This window comes from Haliotis rufescens, unplaced genomic scaffold (assembly GCF_023055435.1).
Source record: "Haliotis rufescens isolate VD_foot unplaced genomic scaffold, xgHalRufe1.0.p SCAF_10, whole genome shotgun sequence".
NCBI classification, from domain to species: Eukaryota; Metazoa; Mollusca; class Gastropoda; order Lepetellida; family Haliotidae; genus Haliotis; species Haliotis rufescens.
The window spans coordinates 41,234,758-41,254,914 of record NW_025963780.1 but is presented as its reverse complement, the minus strand read 5'-3'; the positions used below and the strand labels follow the sequence as shown (position 1 = coordinate 41,254,914).

Genomic DNA, 20,157 nt, shown 5'->3' with positions numbered 1-20,157 from the left:
TCACAGTTACTCCATACAACCCATATCATCACAGTTACTCCATATAACCCATATCATCACAGTTACTCCATACAGCCCATATTATCAGTTACTCCATACAGCCCATATCATCACAGTTACTCCATACAGCCCATATCATCACAGTTACTCCATACAGCCCATATCATCATAGTTACTCCATACAGCCCATATCATCACAGTTACTCCATACAGCCCATATCATCACAGTTACTCCATACAGCCCATATCATCACAGTTACTCCATACAGCCCATATCATCACAGTTACTCCATACAGCCCATATCATCACAGTTACTCCATACAGCCCATATCATCACAGTTACTCCATACAGCCCATATCATCACAGTTACTCCATACAGCCCATATCATCAGTTACTCCATATAACCCATATCATCACAGTTACTCCATACAGCCCATATCATCAGTTACTCCATATAACCCATATCATCACAGTTACTCCATATAACCCATATCATCACAGTTACTCCATACAGCCCATATCATCACAGTTACTCCATACAACCCATATCATCACAGTTACTCCATACAACCCATATCATCACAGTTACTCCAAATAACCCATATCATCACAGTTACTCCATACAGCCCATATCATCACAGTTACTCCATACAGCCCATATCATCACAGTTACTCCATACAACCCACATTATCACAGTTACTCCATACAGCCCACATCATCACAGTTACTCCATACAGCCCATATCATCACAGTTACTCCATATAACCCATATCATCACAGTTACTCCATACAACCCACATTATCACAGTTACTCCATACAGCCCACATCATCACAGTTACTCCATACAGCCCATATCATCACAGTTACTCCATATAACCCATATCATCACAGTTACTCCATATAACCCATATCATCACAGTTACTCCATACGACCCCATATCATCATAGTTACTCCATACAACCCATATCATCACAGTTACTCCATACAGCCCATATCATCACAGTTACTCCAAATAACCCATATCATCACAGTTACTCCATACAACCCACATTATCACAGTTACTCCATACAGCCCATATCATCACAGTTACTCCATACAGCCCATATCATCACAGTTACTCCATACAACCCATATCATCACAGTTACTCCATACAGCCCATATCATCACAGTTACTCCATATAACCCATATCATCACAGTTACTCCATACAGCCCATATCATCACAGTTACTCCATACAACCCATATCATCACAGTTACTCCATACAGCCCATATCATCATAGTTACTCCATACAACCCATATCATCACAGTTACTCCATACAGCCCATATCATCACAGTTACTCCATACAGCCCATATCATCACAGTTACTCCATACAGCCCATATCATCACAGTTACTCCATATAACCCATATCATCACAGTTACTCCATATAACCCATATCATCACAGTTACTCCATATAACCCATATCATCACAGTTACTCCATACAACCCATATCATCACAGTTACTCCATATAACCCATATCATCACAGTTACTCCATACAGCCCATATTATCAGTTACTCCATACAGCCCATATCATCACAGTTACTCCATACAGCCCATATCATCACAGTTACTCCATACAGCCCATATCATCATAGTTACTCCATACAGCCCATATCATCACAGTTACTCCATACAGCCCATATCATCACAGTTACTCCATACAGCCCATATCATCACAGTTACTCCATACAGCCCATATCATCACAGTTACTCCATACAGCCCATATCATCACAGTTACTCCATACAGCCCATATCATCACAGTTACTCCATACAGCCCATATCATCACAGTTACTCCATACAGCCCATATCATCAGTTACTCCATATAACCCATATCATCACAGTTACTCCATACAGCCCATATCATCAGTTACTCCATATAACCCATATCATCACAGTTACTCCATATAACCCATATCATCACAGTTACTCCATACAGCCCATATCATCACAGTTACTCCATACAACCCATATCATCACAGTTACTCCATACAACCCATATCATCACAGTTACTCCAAATAACCCATATCATCACAGTTACTCCATACAGCCCATATCATCACAGTTACTCCATACAGCCCATATCATCACAGTTACTCCATACAACCCACATTATCACAGTTACTCCATACAGCCCACATCATCACAGTTACTCCATACAGCCCATATCATCACAGTTACTCCATATAACCCATATCATCACAGTTACTCCATACAACCCACATTATCACAGTTACTCCATACAGCCCACATCATCACAGTTACTCCATACAGCCCATATCATCACAGTTACTCCATATAACCCATATCATCACAGTTACTCCATATAACCCATATCATCACAGTTACTCCATACGACCCCATATCATCATAGTTACTCCATACAACCCATATCATCACAGTTACTCCATACAGCCCATATCATCACAGTTACTCCAAATAACCCATATCATCACAGTTACTCCATACAACCCACATTATCACAGTTACTCCATACAGCCCATATCATCACAGTTACTCCATACAGCCCATATCATCACAGTTACTCCATACAACCCATATCATCACAGTTACTCCATACAGCCCATATCATCACAGTTACTCCATATAACCCATATCATCACAGTTACTCCATACAGCCCATATCATCACAGTTACTCCATACAACCCATATCATCACAGTTACTCCATACAGCCCATATCATCATAGTTACTCCATACAACCCATATCATCACAGTTACTCCATACAGCCCATATCATCACAGTTACTCCATACAGCCCATATCATCACAGTTACTCCATACAGCCCATATCATCACAGTTACTCCATATAACCCATATCATCACAGTTACTCCATATAACCCATATCATCACAGTTACTCCATATAACCCATATCATCACAGTTACTCCATATAACCTACATCATCACAGTTACTCCATACAGCCCATATCATCACAGTTACTCCATACAGCCCATATCATCACAGTTACTCCATACAGCCCATATCATCATAGTTACTCCATATAACCCATATCATCACAGTTACTCCATATAACCTACATCATCACAGTTACTCCATACAGCCCATATCATCACAGTTACTCCATACAGCCCATATCATCACAGTTACTCCATACAGCCCATATCATCATAGTTACTCCATATAACCCATATCATCACAGTTACTCCATATAACCCATATCATCACAGTTACTCCATACAGCCCATATCATCACAGTTACTCCATACAACCCCATATCATCACAGTTACTCCATACAGCCCATATCATCACAGTTACTCCATACAGCCCATATCATCACAGTTACTCCATACAGCCCATAACATCACAGTTACTCCATACAGCCAATATCATCACAGTTACTCCATATAACCCACATCATCACAGTTACTCCATACAGCCCATATCATCACAGTTACTCCATATAACCCATATCATCACAGTTACTCCATACAGCCCATATCATCACAGTTACTCCATATAACCCATATCATCACAGTTACTCCATACAACCCACATCATCACAGTTACTCCATATAACCCATATCATCACAGTTACTCCATACAGCCCATATCATCACAGTTACTCCATACAACCCATATCATCACAGTTACTCCATATAACCCATATCATCACAGTTACTCCATATAACCCATATCATCACAGTTACTCCATACAACCCACATCATCACAGTTACTCCATACAGCCCATATCATCACAGTTACTCCATACAACCCACATCATCACATTTACTCAATACAACCCATATCATCACAGTTACTCCAAATAACCCATATTATTACTCACAGACATAGTAGAGAGAATATTCCTCCATCTTGCTCATAAACACCGAAGTTAAATCTCCCTGGAGAGAAGCACAGGTGAGAGTGTTGTTGTAGTAGGCCGCCAAATCGGCACATTTACTCCTGAAACAGTTGGCAGAGGTATGAAGGACACTCGGTTCTTCTCAAGCCGACAAGTGTCATTGTCAAACCTGGCAAGGAACAGTGTTAATCAAGAAAGAATGTTAAGTCACCCTTAAAGCTTAAGAGTGAGTGAGTGAGTGAGTGAGTGAGTGAGTGAGTTGGGTTTAACGCCGCTTTTAACAGTATTCAAGTTATATCGCGGCGTGTCAGCTTAATGTGGGAGGAAAGCCTGAAGTGATGCAGGTCTCAGACGTTTACCACTTTGGTGAAACCCACGAGCACGGGTATGGTGCTGACAAACCTAGAAACATAATCGTGGCGAACCGGGATTCGAACCTACAATCATAGGTTTCTGGCGTGCCAAAAGGATGCAACTCTGCACAGCGAATCGCGGCGCCTTAGACGACTGGGCCACCCGTGCCCCCTAAAGCTTAAGAGAAATAATTGATGTGGTTCAGTTTACCTGACCTCACTTGACTCGGAGAAGGTAAGCTAAGAATGCTTACCAGGGTTGGTACTTTACACTAGCTTGCTAGCCTGGGGCTAGTACAATTTCATGTGGGCTGGTACAAATTTCCCCATTTCCCCATGGCCATTGTGTTAACAGTACAGGGGTGTGTTATTGAGTTTTGAGTAAAGTTCTAACCCAGCTTCCCCTTCTCTCCTGGCCTAGTGAGTGAGTGAGTATGGTTTTATGCTGCTTTTAGCAATATTCCAGTAATATCATGGCGGGGGACACCGGAAAATGGGCTTCACACATTGTATTCATGTGGGGAATCGAACCCGGTTTTCGGCTGTCCCTCCCTGGCCTAGTGATGGCAAATGGCCAACATAGGTTTTCAAAACATTAACACAAATTTATCAGTCCAAGTTCTTCATGTGTTTTTTTTAAATCCCTCTCTCAATAGTGCAACAGTGTGTAGGAACTGAACATCTACACCGTATTCCGGGAATTTCTGGGATTTCTGTGAGAGTATGTTTTCTATCCCTGCTTGAAGACATACAAAATGCTTTCATTATTATTGAAACCACAACACATTGTCTGGACCATTATTATTGAAACCACAACACATTGTCTGGACAATCTCATGATCCATTGAACTAATGCTTTTGTGTGTAAAACCAGAAATAAAAATATTTTCTGGAACAAATCATTAATATGTACAAAATGGTGCTGTCGGACCACAGCTCATTACTGATTTGACAAGAACCCATTAGCAGTGGATTCCGGCACCAAAAAGGAGAGCAACTCTGCACAGACTATTATCATGCTGTCAGACCACAACTCATCACCGAGTTGACATGAACCCATCAGCAGCGGATCCTGACACCAAAAAGGGGAGCAACTCTGCACAGACAATTATCATGTGTCGGGCAACTGGTACCTCAGACAAAATATCTCCCTTACTGTATTATTGTGGGGTCTGCTATCACCATGCCCGTTGTGAGGTTCACGGAGTCAAGGAAGTCCTTTATCAAATCCACTTTGCCTGTTATCTGGGCGTTGTTTACAAAGATGTCGATCATTTCGCCGAAGATGATGATCATAGCTGGAAGTGCTATTCCATGAATAGCAGCCATTATTGAGCCCAAGACCATGAATAGCCGATCCATGCAGTCTGCGAACCTGAACTGTAATGAAACAAGACAGTGACAGAATGAATGTTGATTTACGCCGCAATCAACACTGAGTGCTACTCCAGCTTGAATACAACCCAGTCAGCACAGGGTAAAACGGTGTTTGGTAGTGTCAGCCTTAGAAATGATTGTTTTTACGACTAGCCAGAAGACTAGTGAAAGCTTTATTTCAGTCGTCATCAGAGTTCAGTGCTCGTCATCTTTGAACAAACAGGAATGTTTACGATGTTTACATTTTCTGTCAGTTTTATTCAGCTCCAATTTGTTTGTTTGTTTGTTTGTTTTGTTTGTTTGTTTGTTGTTTAACGCCGCACTCAGCAATATTCCAGCTATATGACGGCAGTCTGTAAATAATTGAGTCTGGACCAGACAATCCAGTGATTGATGTCATGAGCATCAGTCCACACAATTGGGATACGATGACATGCATGAACCACGTCAGCGAGCCTGACCACCCGATCCTGTTAGTCGCCTTTTACGACAAACATAGTTGCCTTTTAGGGCAAGCATGGGTTGCTGAAGACCTATTCTACCCTGGGTCTTCACAGGTCACCATGTGTCAAGCCATTGATTTGACCATGTGTCAAGCCATTGATTTGACCATGTGTCAAGCCATTGATTTGAACATGTGTCAAGCAATTGATTTGAACATGTTAAGCCATTGATTTGACCATGTGTCAAGCCATTGATTTGACCATGTGTCAAGCTATTGATTTGACCATGTGTCAAGCCATTGATTTGACCATGTGTCAAGCCATTTATTTGAACATGTGTCAAGCAATTGATTTGAACATGTTAAGCCATTGATTTGACCATGTGTCAAGCCATTGATTTGACCATGTGTCAAGCTATTGATTTGACCATGTGTCAAGCAATTGATTTGAACATGTGTCAAGCAACTGATTTGGACATGTGTCAAGCAATTGATTTGAACATGTGCCAAGCAATTTATGTGGACATGTGTCAAGTGGCACATGCCCTTGACAACAATCACTCTTTCTTAGAAAAAAGGGACCCATTTCAGAAATATATCTTCACTACAACTTTTGGGGAAAGTTAACCATAAAACAACCATGATTCAAAACCTTTTTTTGTTTTGCATTCCCTGCCTCTTGGCTTTTATTACTGGTCTGGCCATGTTGGTTTGGTGTTTAACGCTGCACTCAGCAATATTCCAGCTATATGACGGCGGTATGTAAATAACTGAGTTTGGACCAGACAGTCCAGTGATAGTTTTTGTGAACAACGATCCCTTCTGTCTGGGTACGGTGACACACACAATACCAAGTCACTGAACCTGACCACCAGATCTGTTTCGTTGCCTCTTACAATCAGTAAAGGTTACTGGGGGCCAATTCTAACATAGAATCCCTATGGGGACAGCAGGTGAGTGAATAGTGTTTTACACCACTTTCAGCATCATCCCAGTAACATCACTGTGGGGGACATCAGAGTGAGTGAGTGAGTATGGTTTTAAGCCGCTTTTAGCAATATTCCAGCAATATCACTGTGGGGGACACCAGAGTGAGTGAGTGAGTATGGTTTTAACCTGCTTTTAGCAATATTCCAGCAATATCACTGTGGGGGACACCAGAGTGAGTGAGTGAGTATGGTTTTAAGCCGCTTTTAGCAATATTCCAGCAATATCACGGCGGGGGACACCAGAAATGGGTTTCACATATTGTACCCATGTCAGGAATCGAACCCGGGACTTCGGCATGACGAGCAAACGCTTTAACCAGAAGGCTACCCGACTGCCCTGGGACACCAGACATGGACTTCACACGTTGTACATATGAGGGGAATCAAACCCAGGTCGACGTGACAAGTGAACTTTTCAACCAACTGGCTAAACTATCAATAATCCTTAAAAAGAAACTTACAACTTCGAAGACTCCCACTTGTTTCCCAGCATCAGGGTTTTCTTCTTTCCCATCGATCAGCTTGCTGCTGTCGCCGCTACCCTTGCGTGCACCATCCGCAACCTTTCCATTCTTCATTTCGGTTGCTGCATCAAGAATTGTTGTAAGATAAATCTCACGGAACAAACAAAACAAACTGACAACATAAAGACGATCAGTAAGCATGTCTTTCTTCAACAAAACATACCTGGGATTTACAGGATGCGGAATCCTGCATCCCACACAAAAAACAATGGAAAACAGATACAAATTGCATCCTATAAGAATTAAATTTGGGGCCCTTGGGATCCATATGTAATGTGAAAGACACAATACACCGTCACTTGCTTCACCATCTTAAAGCACCAACACTTGTAGACCTGTTTTAATCTCATTAAAATCAGATCTTAGTTCTCGCTACCGCTAAACAAAGATCTGAAGCGTCCCATTAGGGGTCACGTCAGAACGACCTTTCATCCGACCAATCGGAGAGCGTTGCTTACCAGATCATGAAAGTGAGAGTCGAAATGTGATTCCTAATCATGCAACCTCGAAAACTTTAACATGTCGTATTCCGAACGATAGTTACGGGCTTAATGACTGAATCCATACAATCTAGACCATCTGTTAGCCATTCTAGAATGTTCTTTTGTTCAGGTTTCAAATTTTTAATTGAGAATTTGTCAAAATATGTTTCGAAGCGTAGTCGCCAATTTGAAATTAGTGCAGTAAGCACGAGAAAGCTGCCTTCTGATTGGCTAATGTCGACTTCTTGCCAGTCATTCAATTGGTCGATCAAAGTTCGCGAAAGGTCGGTCTGACATGACCCGTAATGGGATGTCCTCAGATCTTTGTTTAGCGGTAGCGAGAACTAAGATCTGATTTTAATGAGATTGAGACCTGTTTCAGTTGGGGAACTCTGCAGGGCTTTATCTTGACCTGATAATAATAGTGTGGGCTTCACACTTTGTACCACTGTTGGGAATCGAACCAGGTCTTTGGTGTGACGAGGAAGTGCTATAACAACTAGGCTACCCAGTGCCCTCCTATATATTACATAATATATATCTATATTTTAAAATTATGACGATAACCATAACAATTTGAAATTCTGATGCAATTTTTTTTATATATGTTACTGAATGTCTGAACATGCTGAAAGGGTGACAGAATTAAAAATAATGAAATTTGTTAATGTGTTTTATTTGTATAGGTATTTGTCCACAATAACCTGAAGGGCCATATCACTTTACTTCAAGGTTGAACGCAGCAGGTGAGAGTCACTGATGCATAACGATGTTTATATAACACTGTATAGTCACAGGGCCATATGACACAGTTGAACCAATCAACTCAACTCGAAAGGGTACACGGGAATCAGTCACGATGAGACGCCCAACGCTTACACCATATTCGTGCGTGCGTGATTCCCGTGCACCCTTTCGAGTTGAGTTGATTGGTTCAACTGTGTCACATGGCCCTGTGACTATACAGTGTTATATAAACATCGTAGCATTATGCAGATTGCTTTCAATGAATGCTCATTCCATCCGTGACGAACAGGTATGGTTGTTAATGAAATATAGTGATAGCTAAATAGACAGATTTTTTATTCATGCACCGATTGTCTTTTAATGTAATATTCAGTTATGTATGACTGTTTAATAATCTCATACCAACTTTGACTTGAGTAGGTCCGATAGTTTTTCAGATATTGTAGTAAACGTCGGTACCTTAAATTACCTTCTAACGGTAGTGTATGGTGTACATGGTGTAGGGTAATGAGATCTCACTAAGTGGGTAATTACAGCCCTATCTTGAGGTCCTTTCAATTGAAATAGTGAGCTGCACTTTTTCAGCCTCGCACACAGACCACGGTGGAAAATTCTGTAATGGCTCATGAGAATTAAGTATGGCGTCCTAAAAGAACATAGTAAAAAACCTATTTTTTCTGAAAGTTGCTGTGGTTTAACATTGTTTAAGAATCAAATATATGACACACCTAGGATACAAAAATAAAATGATATCAAATTTGATCAGAGTCATTATTTTGATAGCTGTATCATTAAAACACATGTTGTGTTGTTGATAATTCATTAGATTTTGTTGAAGTTTCGTGGCTGCAAATATACAGGGCACAACAAGAAACTGTGCACTTGATAAAATCAGGCAGTCTCTTTTACAGTGCAGCATATGATGAAATAAATTGTTTGATAGGCATTACTTAGATGTTGACGGATGACAAGATAGACACAATTTTATGGATAACAACTTCTTTAATACTGTGAAAAGCGACGTTTTGGTATAGCTACCGATGTAACCCCACTCATGTATGCAATTGTTATCACTGTTAATCCTCCACCTACTATATATATTCTGTACTATGTCCCTCATTCAGTCTTGCTTGACAACGGTATAAGGATCTATACCGAAACTTCGCTTTTCACAGTATTAAAGAAGTTGTAATCCATAAAATTGTGTCTATCTTATGATGAAATAATCAAGAATTACAGATTTTTAATTAAGTATTTCATTTACACGTATGTTGACAAAAATGTGCAATTAACTTACACCACAAGATCATGAGTGAGTGAGTATGGTTTTACACCGCTTTTAGCAATATTCCAGCTATACCACGGTGGGGGACACCAGAAATGGGCTTCACACATTGTACCCATGTCAGGAATCGAACCTGGGTCTTCGGCGTGACGAGCGAACGCTTTAACCACCAGGCTACCCGACCGCCCCACAAGATCATGAACTTACCATAGGTCTACACTGACTATTAAACAAAGGCTATGACCTTGGCTTGTACACTGAATTGGTTTTTTTCATCATTACTCAATACATAATGACAACAGAAAGCTAACCAAAATTAAAAGAATCAGACATTCAGAATAAAAAAATTACTCACAATTATCACATCGGAAAACCATAAAATATCCAAAATATCAAATTGACAAAAGAAAGTGTGAAAATATGTAAATGACTTATTCCATGTGAGCAAAGTGGCCTTTATTTTACCTATCATGGACCAAATGAACAAGTTTTAAACCCAAAATCTAAAGGGACAAAAATAACTATTACTCACTTTATTACCAAAACATACTTGTATATACAGAACATTGATGCCGATCCACATTCCTGTCAGAAAGCATCCTGGAAACAACAGCCCTACTTACCATAATACTGGCGATGTCGTGTTTTGCTCGCCATAGCGATACCGGATTAATATTAATTTCCTCTTGATAACAGATGCCACAAATCCTATAACGTCATCACGATCTGTTTCTTTCCAGTGGTAAAACACCTACGACACTATCCACTCGTTACCAGAACAGAACAGCGAACTTGTGACAATATCACTGCATTTGATTCACATGGAATAACACATCCAGTTGCTATGACACATGGTCAGACGTACATTTGACAGCTGGAAAATGCATGTAACATGCACGGAAAGTGATGATGTCATCACTATGTGAGCACAGGTATGACAAAGCCTGCTCTTTGAGGAAGAAAAGTACATCAGTTATTCAAGGATGATTATTGATTGGAGAGCCGGTCACGAACGCCATGAGCAAAACTATTGATTGATTCCTGGAGTACCTACAACATGTACAATAAAGTTTATCCAGCTGTACTGTACATGCTGTATACTGCTTTTACTTTAAACACAAAGAGCCTGGAGGCTGTAAACATTTAGTTACAGGTAGATTATAAAGATGTCACCACACTCAATACAAGCACTTGTTCAAATTAAGAGATTGTATGACAAATGGAAATGAAAGATTTAGAGCTTACCAATTGTCATTATTGTTATTTACATCGAGTGGTAATTCCCTGTTCATACTGAGAAACCACATGTCAAGTTAAACATAATCTTTAATCTTTTGTTTGGGATCAATACTTGTAAACTATTACAAATATGCCAAAAGAAAATTCTGATACGCTAAAATGTCGACAAATGCTGAGAAACCAAAGGATATATACAAAATATTTCCTTTTTTTCAATTTTAACACAAATTCTGAGAAATTATAAACATGTGATGAAAGCTGTTTACACAAAATACTGGCATTAATTTTTCATCTGAATAACATAAAATCAATATTCATATTTTTTCATTAATCATGATAATTTTATGTCTACAATTTTACAGAATTGATGAGGCTAGTATACTCTCTCGAAGTCCTGAGCTACTAGTCTGGCTAAAGATGCAAGCAATGACTGAAAATATTTCATCATTCACAATTAACCTGACTTTTGACCTGTTGATGGTGGCAGGCTAATGGCTAACTAGTAAAAAACCAGGTGAGGTGAGAAGGCTGTTCTTATCTTAGCCTTGCTTCCACTTCCAGCTACTTAAATCTGTTCTGTCAGTTTATCCATTGGAATTTCCACACAGTGACAAACATAAACAATCCTCAAATGTGAATTAGTGATGAAGCAATGCACAAAGAAGTTCAGGAAAAAATCCCAAATCCCATTTTTTCCTCATATTTATAGTTTCTTGCAATAAGGGAGGTAACTCTAATCTTGAAGTGCAGGGGCCTCTTTAAGGTTGGATCTCTCAAGGCTGTTTCTAAATAATCTTCATAATAAAGAATGGATGAGCAAGTTTTTTTCAATAATGTCATGTATGTTCTCATAATACCATAGCTTTATCAAGCAGTAAAAATAGATAATTAAACTCATAATATCAAATAACGGTTGGAACCTGAAGAAGCATTGTTAACAAATATAAACCCGATTGTGACTTTATTATTATTATTTAGGGTGGAAGAGTCAGAATTTTTGTCAAAAATAGATGAAAAACAAAGAATTAAGAATTGACTTCAATATTGTTTTAGCGTTTATGGAGGTAAACATCAACAATAGTGGGCACACTAACTTTCATGTTAATAATTCCATGAATGCAAAAACATTCTGAAGTCAATTCTTATCAATAAATACATCGAAAAATTCCCAGAGTGCTAATTAATCAACACAAAAACACTGTAGACAAAATAGACAACAATACTAAATCACTGACATCGTTCAGCGCAATAACGGAATGCAAGCCACGCCCATTCTATTATCAGCCAATTAGGGAAAGAAGGGTGGGCTTCCCGGACACCAGGGTCTGGCCAAGCAAGGTCGGACTGTTCTAAATTCACTTTCGTAAAACATCAGCATTAATACCGGACAAAATAGTTTTTTAAAGGACAAATAAAATTGACAGTATACAAAAAAGAAGAAGAAAAAAGATAACATTCAGCTAGAAATATAACATGCTGTTGCAAGTTACAACATAATGCATTAGTGCATTAGACAGGAATCAGAAAGATACATTTTGCATACAAATTGCAATCATAAAGAATACTTCTGTCTTGGGCAACAAGACCCTGCTGTTTGAAGGTAGGCAAAGAGAGAGGCATATTTTTAGTGTTCGAAATTAAGAAGAGTCCAGGGGTCCTTGTTGATTTTCCCTTGATTATTTGATTTCGGAGATATTGCTAGTGAAAAAGAATCATAAGGACATTTAATGATTTTAGCAAATTTTCTGTATTTTTCTTTTTCATAAAATCATGTACAGTACATAATTGAAAAACATCTTCAGGACATTTTGGTTGACAATAGGTCAATGACCTAGGATTTATTTGTTTGCTTGTTGTTTAACGCCGCACTCAGCAATATTCCTGCTATATGACGGGGGTCTGTAAACAATCGAGTCTGGACCAGACAATCCAGTGATTGACATCATGAGCATCGGTCCACGCAATTGGGATACGATGACATGCATCAAACAAGTAAGCGAGCCTGACCACCCAATCCTGTTAGTCGCCTTTTACGACAACCACGGGTTGCTGAAGACCCATTCTAACCAGGATATTCATGGGTTCAATGACCTAGGAAATTAACCAACCTATAACACTGGAATCTTAGGAGGCCTTAATTTGTAACTTTTAACATAGGGGTAATGACAAGGAAACCTTGACTTCCATGCTTAATTTCGAACACTGGGTGCATACATAATAACATATTCATAAAATAACAAAACACATTTTCAGTCACAGCTTTTTAGCAAGGTCTGACTGAATGGCTGTAACCATGGTAACAGTGAGTGAGTGAGTATGGTTTTACGCCGCTTTTAGCAATATTCCAGTAATATCACCATGGGGGGCACCAGAAATGGGCTTCACACATTGTACCCATGTCGGGAATCGAACCCGGGTCTTCGGCGTGACGAGCAAACGCTTTAACCACTAGGCTACCCGACCGCCCCAACCATGGTAACAACAAAGTGTTTTCTAACTAAATATGCATAATAAATAACCATAGCCAATAAGACTACATTCAACTCAAATTGGAACAAAGTGTTATGAGAGAAATAATAAAAATATATTTGGAAGTAGCAAACCTTTACAGATACAGAAGGAGTGAGTGAGTGAGTTTGGTTTTACGCCGCTTTTAGCAATATTCCAGCATATCACGGCGGGGGACACCAGAAATGGGCTTCACACATTGTACCCATGTCGGGAATCGAACCCCGGTCTCCGGCGTGACGAGCGAACGCTTTAACAACTAGGCTACCCGACCGCCCCTGATACAGAAGGAGAGTAAATGATGTTTTTGCCAGCCATCTTCAGCTGATGGTCAGTCATAGTTTCTGGTGGTGTTGTTGCCTCACCACACCAAATACTTCAAAAAAAATCATAAATCATATAATCAAATTAAATTAATCTCTAACAATCCCGAATGACTGACTTTGAAGGCTAGTGGTTGGACACTGCTTCCATCCCTCTCTGTGACTAACACTGTGTTCCAATTGGGTTTGTTGCATGTTAACATCGATCAAGCACAGCAAGCTGAGCGGCAATCACACACTGATCATATTTTTTTCTTTTGTTTTTTCTTGTAAGTGTAGCCTTTTCACTGACACCTGCTGTGGCAAAACACCCCACTGTATGTACAGAGTTTCCATGTTACTTTAAATTTGTTTCTAGGAAACTTCAAACAAAGCCTTCAATACCATAGTGTCACCAGATGTCAATTTTAAATGGAAATGAAAATAGAAAAAAATTTGTGCTACTGTTAAACAATAAATTAACGTTCTTATTTTCGTAAATTCTGAGGAATTTGAATTTTTTAATTAAAACTGTGAAATTTTGGTGTCATTTGCTGCATATTTGGAGCCATATATTTGCCTCTGAGCAGGTCCAGATGAATCCCTGCATATACCTTATTCGACGTAATAAGCGCCCCGCTCTAATAAGCGCCCACGGCGATATTTATTAATATATTGGCTTGTGAACAATCCCAATTAGCACCCCTTCCGATTGATCAATGTACACAAGACTTATTAATTCGTGTATTATACGCACTCGTGTGTTATATGCACCCTCAATTATGGGCAATTAAATTCTGGAAAAATATATCTGTCGTATATAAACATTTCAGGCTGTCAGCATAAACCACGAAATTTATCTTTCAACTGTTTTTTTCCCACCAAAATACCATTCTAATAGAGCCCCCTATTTCTAATTTTGAGAGCGCCCTGGGCGCTTATTACGTCGAATACGGTACATGATAAATGAGAATAGATGCAAATTATTTGCACTGAAAGTCCCATGCAATGCACAACGGTATATCTGTTTGAATCACTATAACACATTCAAATTTAGCCATCCTAGCATTCACATATATTTTACTGTCCATGTCTGAATGTCTTCACGCAATCACAAAGTCTTGTTTCAAGCAAGGAAAACCCCATCCATGGTTTTATGTTCCATGTTAATTGAAGGTGTAATAGAGGGCACTGAGGGTGACAAGGTGACAAGGTGACAAGAGTGACTAGGAGGTCTCACGATTCACATATGTAAAGGCCCAGGTCAATACTTGCTCCAATCACAAGATTATAAAATCTGAACATGTAGAAGGGTGTGACTGAGAAGTAGGTGAAACTATCCTGATGATACTGTTTGTTTGTTTGTTGTTTAACGCCACACTAAGCAATATTCCAGATATATGACGGCAGTTTGTAAATAATCGAGTCAGGACCAGACAATCCAGTGATTGATGTCATGAGCATCGATCCACGCAATTGGGATACGATGACATGCATCAACCAAGTCAGCAAGCCTGACCACCCGATCCAGTTGGTCGCCTTTAAAGGCAAACCAGGGTTGTTGAAGACCTATTCTACCCTGGATCTTCACGGGCCTGTGAAGATGTAACAGGGTGAGACTGGGAAGTAGGTGAAACTATCCTGATGATGGCCTTGTTGGGTGAGGTGAGGTGAGGCTTCACTACAGAGACATTGTGCATGCATGCTTGTACTAGTCCAGGCCAATGCGGGTTTTATAGTTGTAGCCCACCGAGATACAATACCACAGTACCACATTGATACCGACTCTGAGCCAGCCACTCCTTGTTTTATCTCTTAATGCCGAGCACCAGGCAGGGTAACAACCATCTTCCCGAGGCAAGGGAGTTAATTTACTGTAAACGACCAGTCTCCACCCTCACCAAACTAGGCTGGAATTTTGTGGCTCAATCGTAGCGCCACCTGTGGCCATTACGAGCCAATCAGATTCCCCCTCTCATACCACTTGCGTTTGTTTCAACCCAAATAACCTTCATAAAAAAAACATGTACAGATTTGGAAATTATCTGTCAACACCCAGATGGCAGTACACACGCTTTGTAATTCTGCAATCGACCAATATCTGCAAGGCAGTCACCATGTTGTTTACTGATGAATGTTGATTTCGCTACACCATTTTTGACTGGACTGTGCATTCCCCCTCTCATACCACTTGCGTTTGTTTCAAACCAAATAACCTTCATAAAAAAAACATGTACAGATTTGGAAATTATCTGTCAACACCCAGATGGCAGTACACACGCTTTGCAATTCTGCAATCGACCAATATCTGCAAGGCAGTCACCATGTTGTTTACTGATGGATGTCGATTTCGCTACGCCATTTTTGACTGGACTGTGCATGGACAAATTAGTCCAGCCAAAATATAACTCAGAAATTCCAGCCTAGTTCAGCAAAGGTGGAAACTGGAGTGGACTCAGTAAATTCCCTTGCCATGGGTATGACACTACCAGACTACTAGGGGATCAAACCACCAACCTTCTGCTCTCCGGGCAGACGCTCTATCCACTATAGGAAAAAGGTGATTTTATCGGAGGAAACCCTGATCACATGGTTAATCTGACTGATAACGATATTGATCAGGTTGTGCAAAATTTATTGCTGAAAGTCTGCTGACACTTGGCTGAGTCCCCAAAGCTAAAGGTCACAGGTCAGGGTGTAACAATTGATCGAATTGTTATTGGGGTACCAGGTATTACTAGGGCACCAGGTATTACTGGGGTATCAGGTGTTACTGGGGTACCGGGTGTTACTGGGGTACCAGGTATTACTGGCATAGGTATTACTGGCATACTAGGTATTACTGGAGTACCAGGTATTACTGGGGTACCAGGTATTACTGGGGTATCAGGTATTACTGGGGTACCAGGTTTTACTGGGGTACCAGGTATTACTGGGGCACCAGGTTTTACTGGGGTACCAGGTATTACTGGCATACCAGGTTTTACTGGGGTACCAGGTTTTAATGGGGTACCGGGTGTTACTGAGGTACCAGGTATGACTGGGGTATCAGGTATTACTGGGGTACCAGGTTTTACTGGGGTACCAGGTTTTACTGGGGTACCAGGTATTACTGGCATACTAGGTATTACTGGAGTACCAGGTATAACTGGGGTACCAGGTATTACTGGGGTATCAGGTATTACTGGGGTATGAGGTTTTACTGGGGTACCAGGTATTACTGGGGTACCAGGTTTTACTGGGGTACCAGGTTTCAATGGGGTACCAGGTATTACTGGGGTACCGGGTGTTACTGAGGTACCAGGTATTACTGGGGTATCAGGTATTACTGGGGTACCAGGTTTTACTGGGGTACCAGGTATTACTGGGGTACCGGGTGTTACTGGGGTACCAGGTATTACTTAAGTACCAGGTATTACTGGGGTATCAGGTATTACTGGGGTACCAGGTATTACTTGGGTACCAGGTATGACTGGGGTATCAGGTATTACTGGGGTACCAGGTTTTACTGGGGTACCAGGTTTTACTGGGGTACCAGGTATTACTGGGGTACCGGGTGTTACTGGGGTACCAGGTATTACTTGAGTACCAGGTATTACTTGGGTACCAGGCATTACTGGGGTATCAGGTATTACTGGGGTACCAGGTATTACTGGGGTACCAGGTATTACTGGGGTATCAGGTATTACTGGGGTACCAGGTATGACTGGCGTACCAGGTATTACTGGGGTACCAGGTATTACTGGGGTACCAGGTATTACTGGGGTATCAGGTATTACTGAGGTACCAGGTATTACTGGCATACCAGGTATTACTGGGGCACAAGGTATTACTGAGGTACCAGGTATTACTGGAGTATGAGGTATTACTGAGGTACCAGGTATTACTGGGGTATCAGGTATTACTGGAGTATGAGGTATTACTGGCATACCAGGTATTACTCGGGTACCAGGTATAATTTGGGCACCAGGTATTACTGAGGTACCAGGTATTACTGGGGTACCAGGTATTACTGAGGTACCAGGTATTACTGGGGTACCAGGTATTACTGGGGTACAAGGTATTACTGAGGTAACAGGTATTACTGAGGTACCAGGTATTACTGGGGTATCAGGTATTACTGGAGTACCAGGTATAACTGGGGTACGAGGTATTACTGGGGTACCAGGTATTACTGGGGTACCAGGTATTACACCGGTACCAGGTATTACACCGGTACCAGGTATTAGTTGAGTACCAGGTATTACTGGGGTATCAGGTATTACTGGGGTACCAGGTGTTACTGGGGTACCAGGTATTACTGAGGTACCAGGTATTACTGGGGTACCAGGTATTACTGGGGTACCAGGTATTACTGGGGTACCAGGTACCAGGTATAACTGAGGTACCAGGTATTACTGGGGTACCAGGTATTACTGGGGTACCAGGTGTTACTGGGGTACCGGGTATTACTGGGGTACCCGGTATTACTGGGGTACCAGGTATTACTGGCATACTAGGTATTACTGGAGTACCAGGTATTACTTGGGTACCAGGTATTACTGGGGTACCAGTTTTACTGGGGTACCAGGTATTACTGGTGTACCAGGTATTACTGGGGTACCAGGTATTACTGGGGTACCAGGTATTACTCGGGTACCAGGTGTAACTGGGGTACCAGGTATTACTGGGGTACCAGGTATAACTTGGGTACCAGGTATTACTCGGGTACCAGGTGTAACTGGGGTACCAGGTATTACTGGGGTACCAGGTATTACGGGGGTACCAGGTATTACTGGGGTACCAGGTTTTACAGGGGTACCAGGTATTACTGGGGTACCAGGTATTACTGGGGTACCAGGTTTTACTGGCCTACCAGGTATTACTGGGGTACCAGGTATTACTGGGGTACCAGGTATTAATGAGGTACCAGGTATTACTGGTGTACCACTGGGGTACCAACAAAAAACAAATACAAACTATGTCACATGCTTCTTTTAGAAAGGGATGTCCTTGTTTGATTTGAAACTTTGTGATTGAGTAGAGAAACTATGACAAATCTGAAAATGGACTATTTCTTATTAAAAGATATCTCAAGAGATTTGCATGTCTTGACATTAATACATGCAATAAATAAACACTCAACCAATGAGCAATACATTCTTGTTTTAACTTTAATAGACAGTCCTACTCTAAATCCGCAAAAGTAAATACACCTTAAATGTCTAAACAGTGTTATTGATTTCAACATACATTAAAAATAAATTTTTGTTTATTTTTAAAAATAATATTATTTTGAAAGATTTTTTATAAATCTTAAATTGAACTAAGAAAAAATTATATACTAATTACTTTCTATTTATTGCCTCTTGGTACATTGACCAAGGAAATATGTAAACTAAAAAAGCTTGAGATAATTAAATATTTCTGTTGTCCAAAAGATGAGTACAGATTTTCTTTTAAAAATCCAGGTTGGCATGTGGGAAGTAAGTCATGATGATAATACGATTTTTTTTTAAATATATAAACATTCCAATGATGTTTTGTGTTTTTCAAAAGTTATCCAAAGTTATTTCGTATTGTATCAGGGTGTGAGGTGAGGATTCCTTGAGGTGTGTGTGGTATTTGAATCTGGGCACCCCCAAATCCTTTAGTTTAAGGGTAACCGGAGGAGTTTCACCACAAGGGGTCAACATGAATTGGGAGATATTTAATTCCAATACTGACATTTGCTGCAGACTTGGGGCCAAAAATCATCATCTGAGCATCTGAGCAGGTCTAGATACGCCCCCCACCACCCCCCACCCCAATAGTTCACTAGTTTCACGAAATAAAACTGTTTGTTACTGTTAGATTGGCATTGTAGAAGTTGATAAGAAAATAACAAAACACAACTTTATGGATAACAACTTCTGGTTTATCAAATGTTATCTTTTCGATATCACATTTTATTTAGTAAAGTACAGACTCTCGTAGGGTTGAGTCCCATCTGGGATTCGAACCAATAAGAGTGAGGCATCT

General features: G+C 40.4%; 1 protein-coding gene across 8 annotated transcripts in view; it reads right to left on the bottom strand.

Moving 5' to 3' along the window:
* The window catches only part of LOC124146737 (ATP-dependent translocase ABCB1-like), a 92,985-nt gene that overhangs the window by 48,204 nt on the left and 24,624 nt on the right, over positions 1-20,157 (bottom strand). For 7 of the 8 annotated variants that reach the window (XM_048390702.1, XM_048390722.1, XM_048390694.1 and 4 more), the window contains exons 4-6: positions 7,532-7,656; positions 5,419-5,642; positions 3,892-4,010 (exon numbers count right to left, since the gene is read on the bottom strand). In XM_048390702.1, coding sequence (XP_048246659.1) covers positions 3,892-4,010; positions 5,419-5,642; positions 7,532-7,656 — 468 coding nt within the window. Of the gene's footprint in view, positions 1-3,891; positions 4,011-5,418; positions 5,643-7,531; positions 7,657-10,731; positions 10,905-20,157 lie in introns of those variants that run through there. The other variant, XM_048390719.1, reaches the window with a different exon arrangement.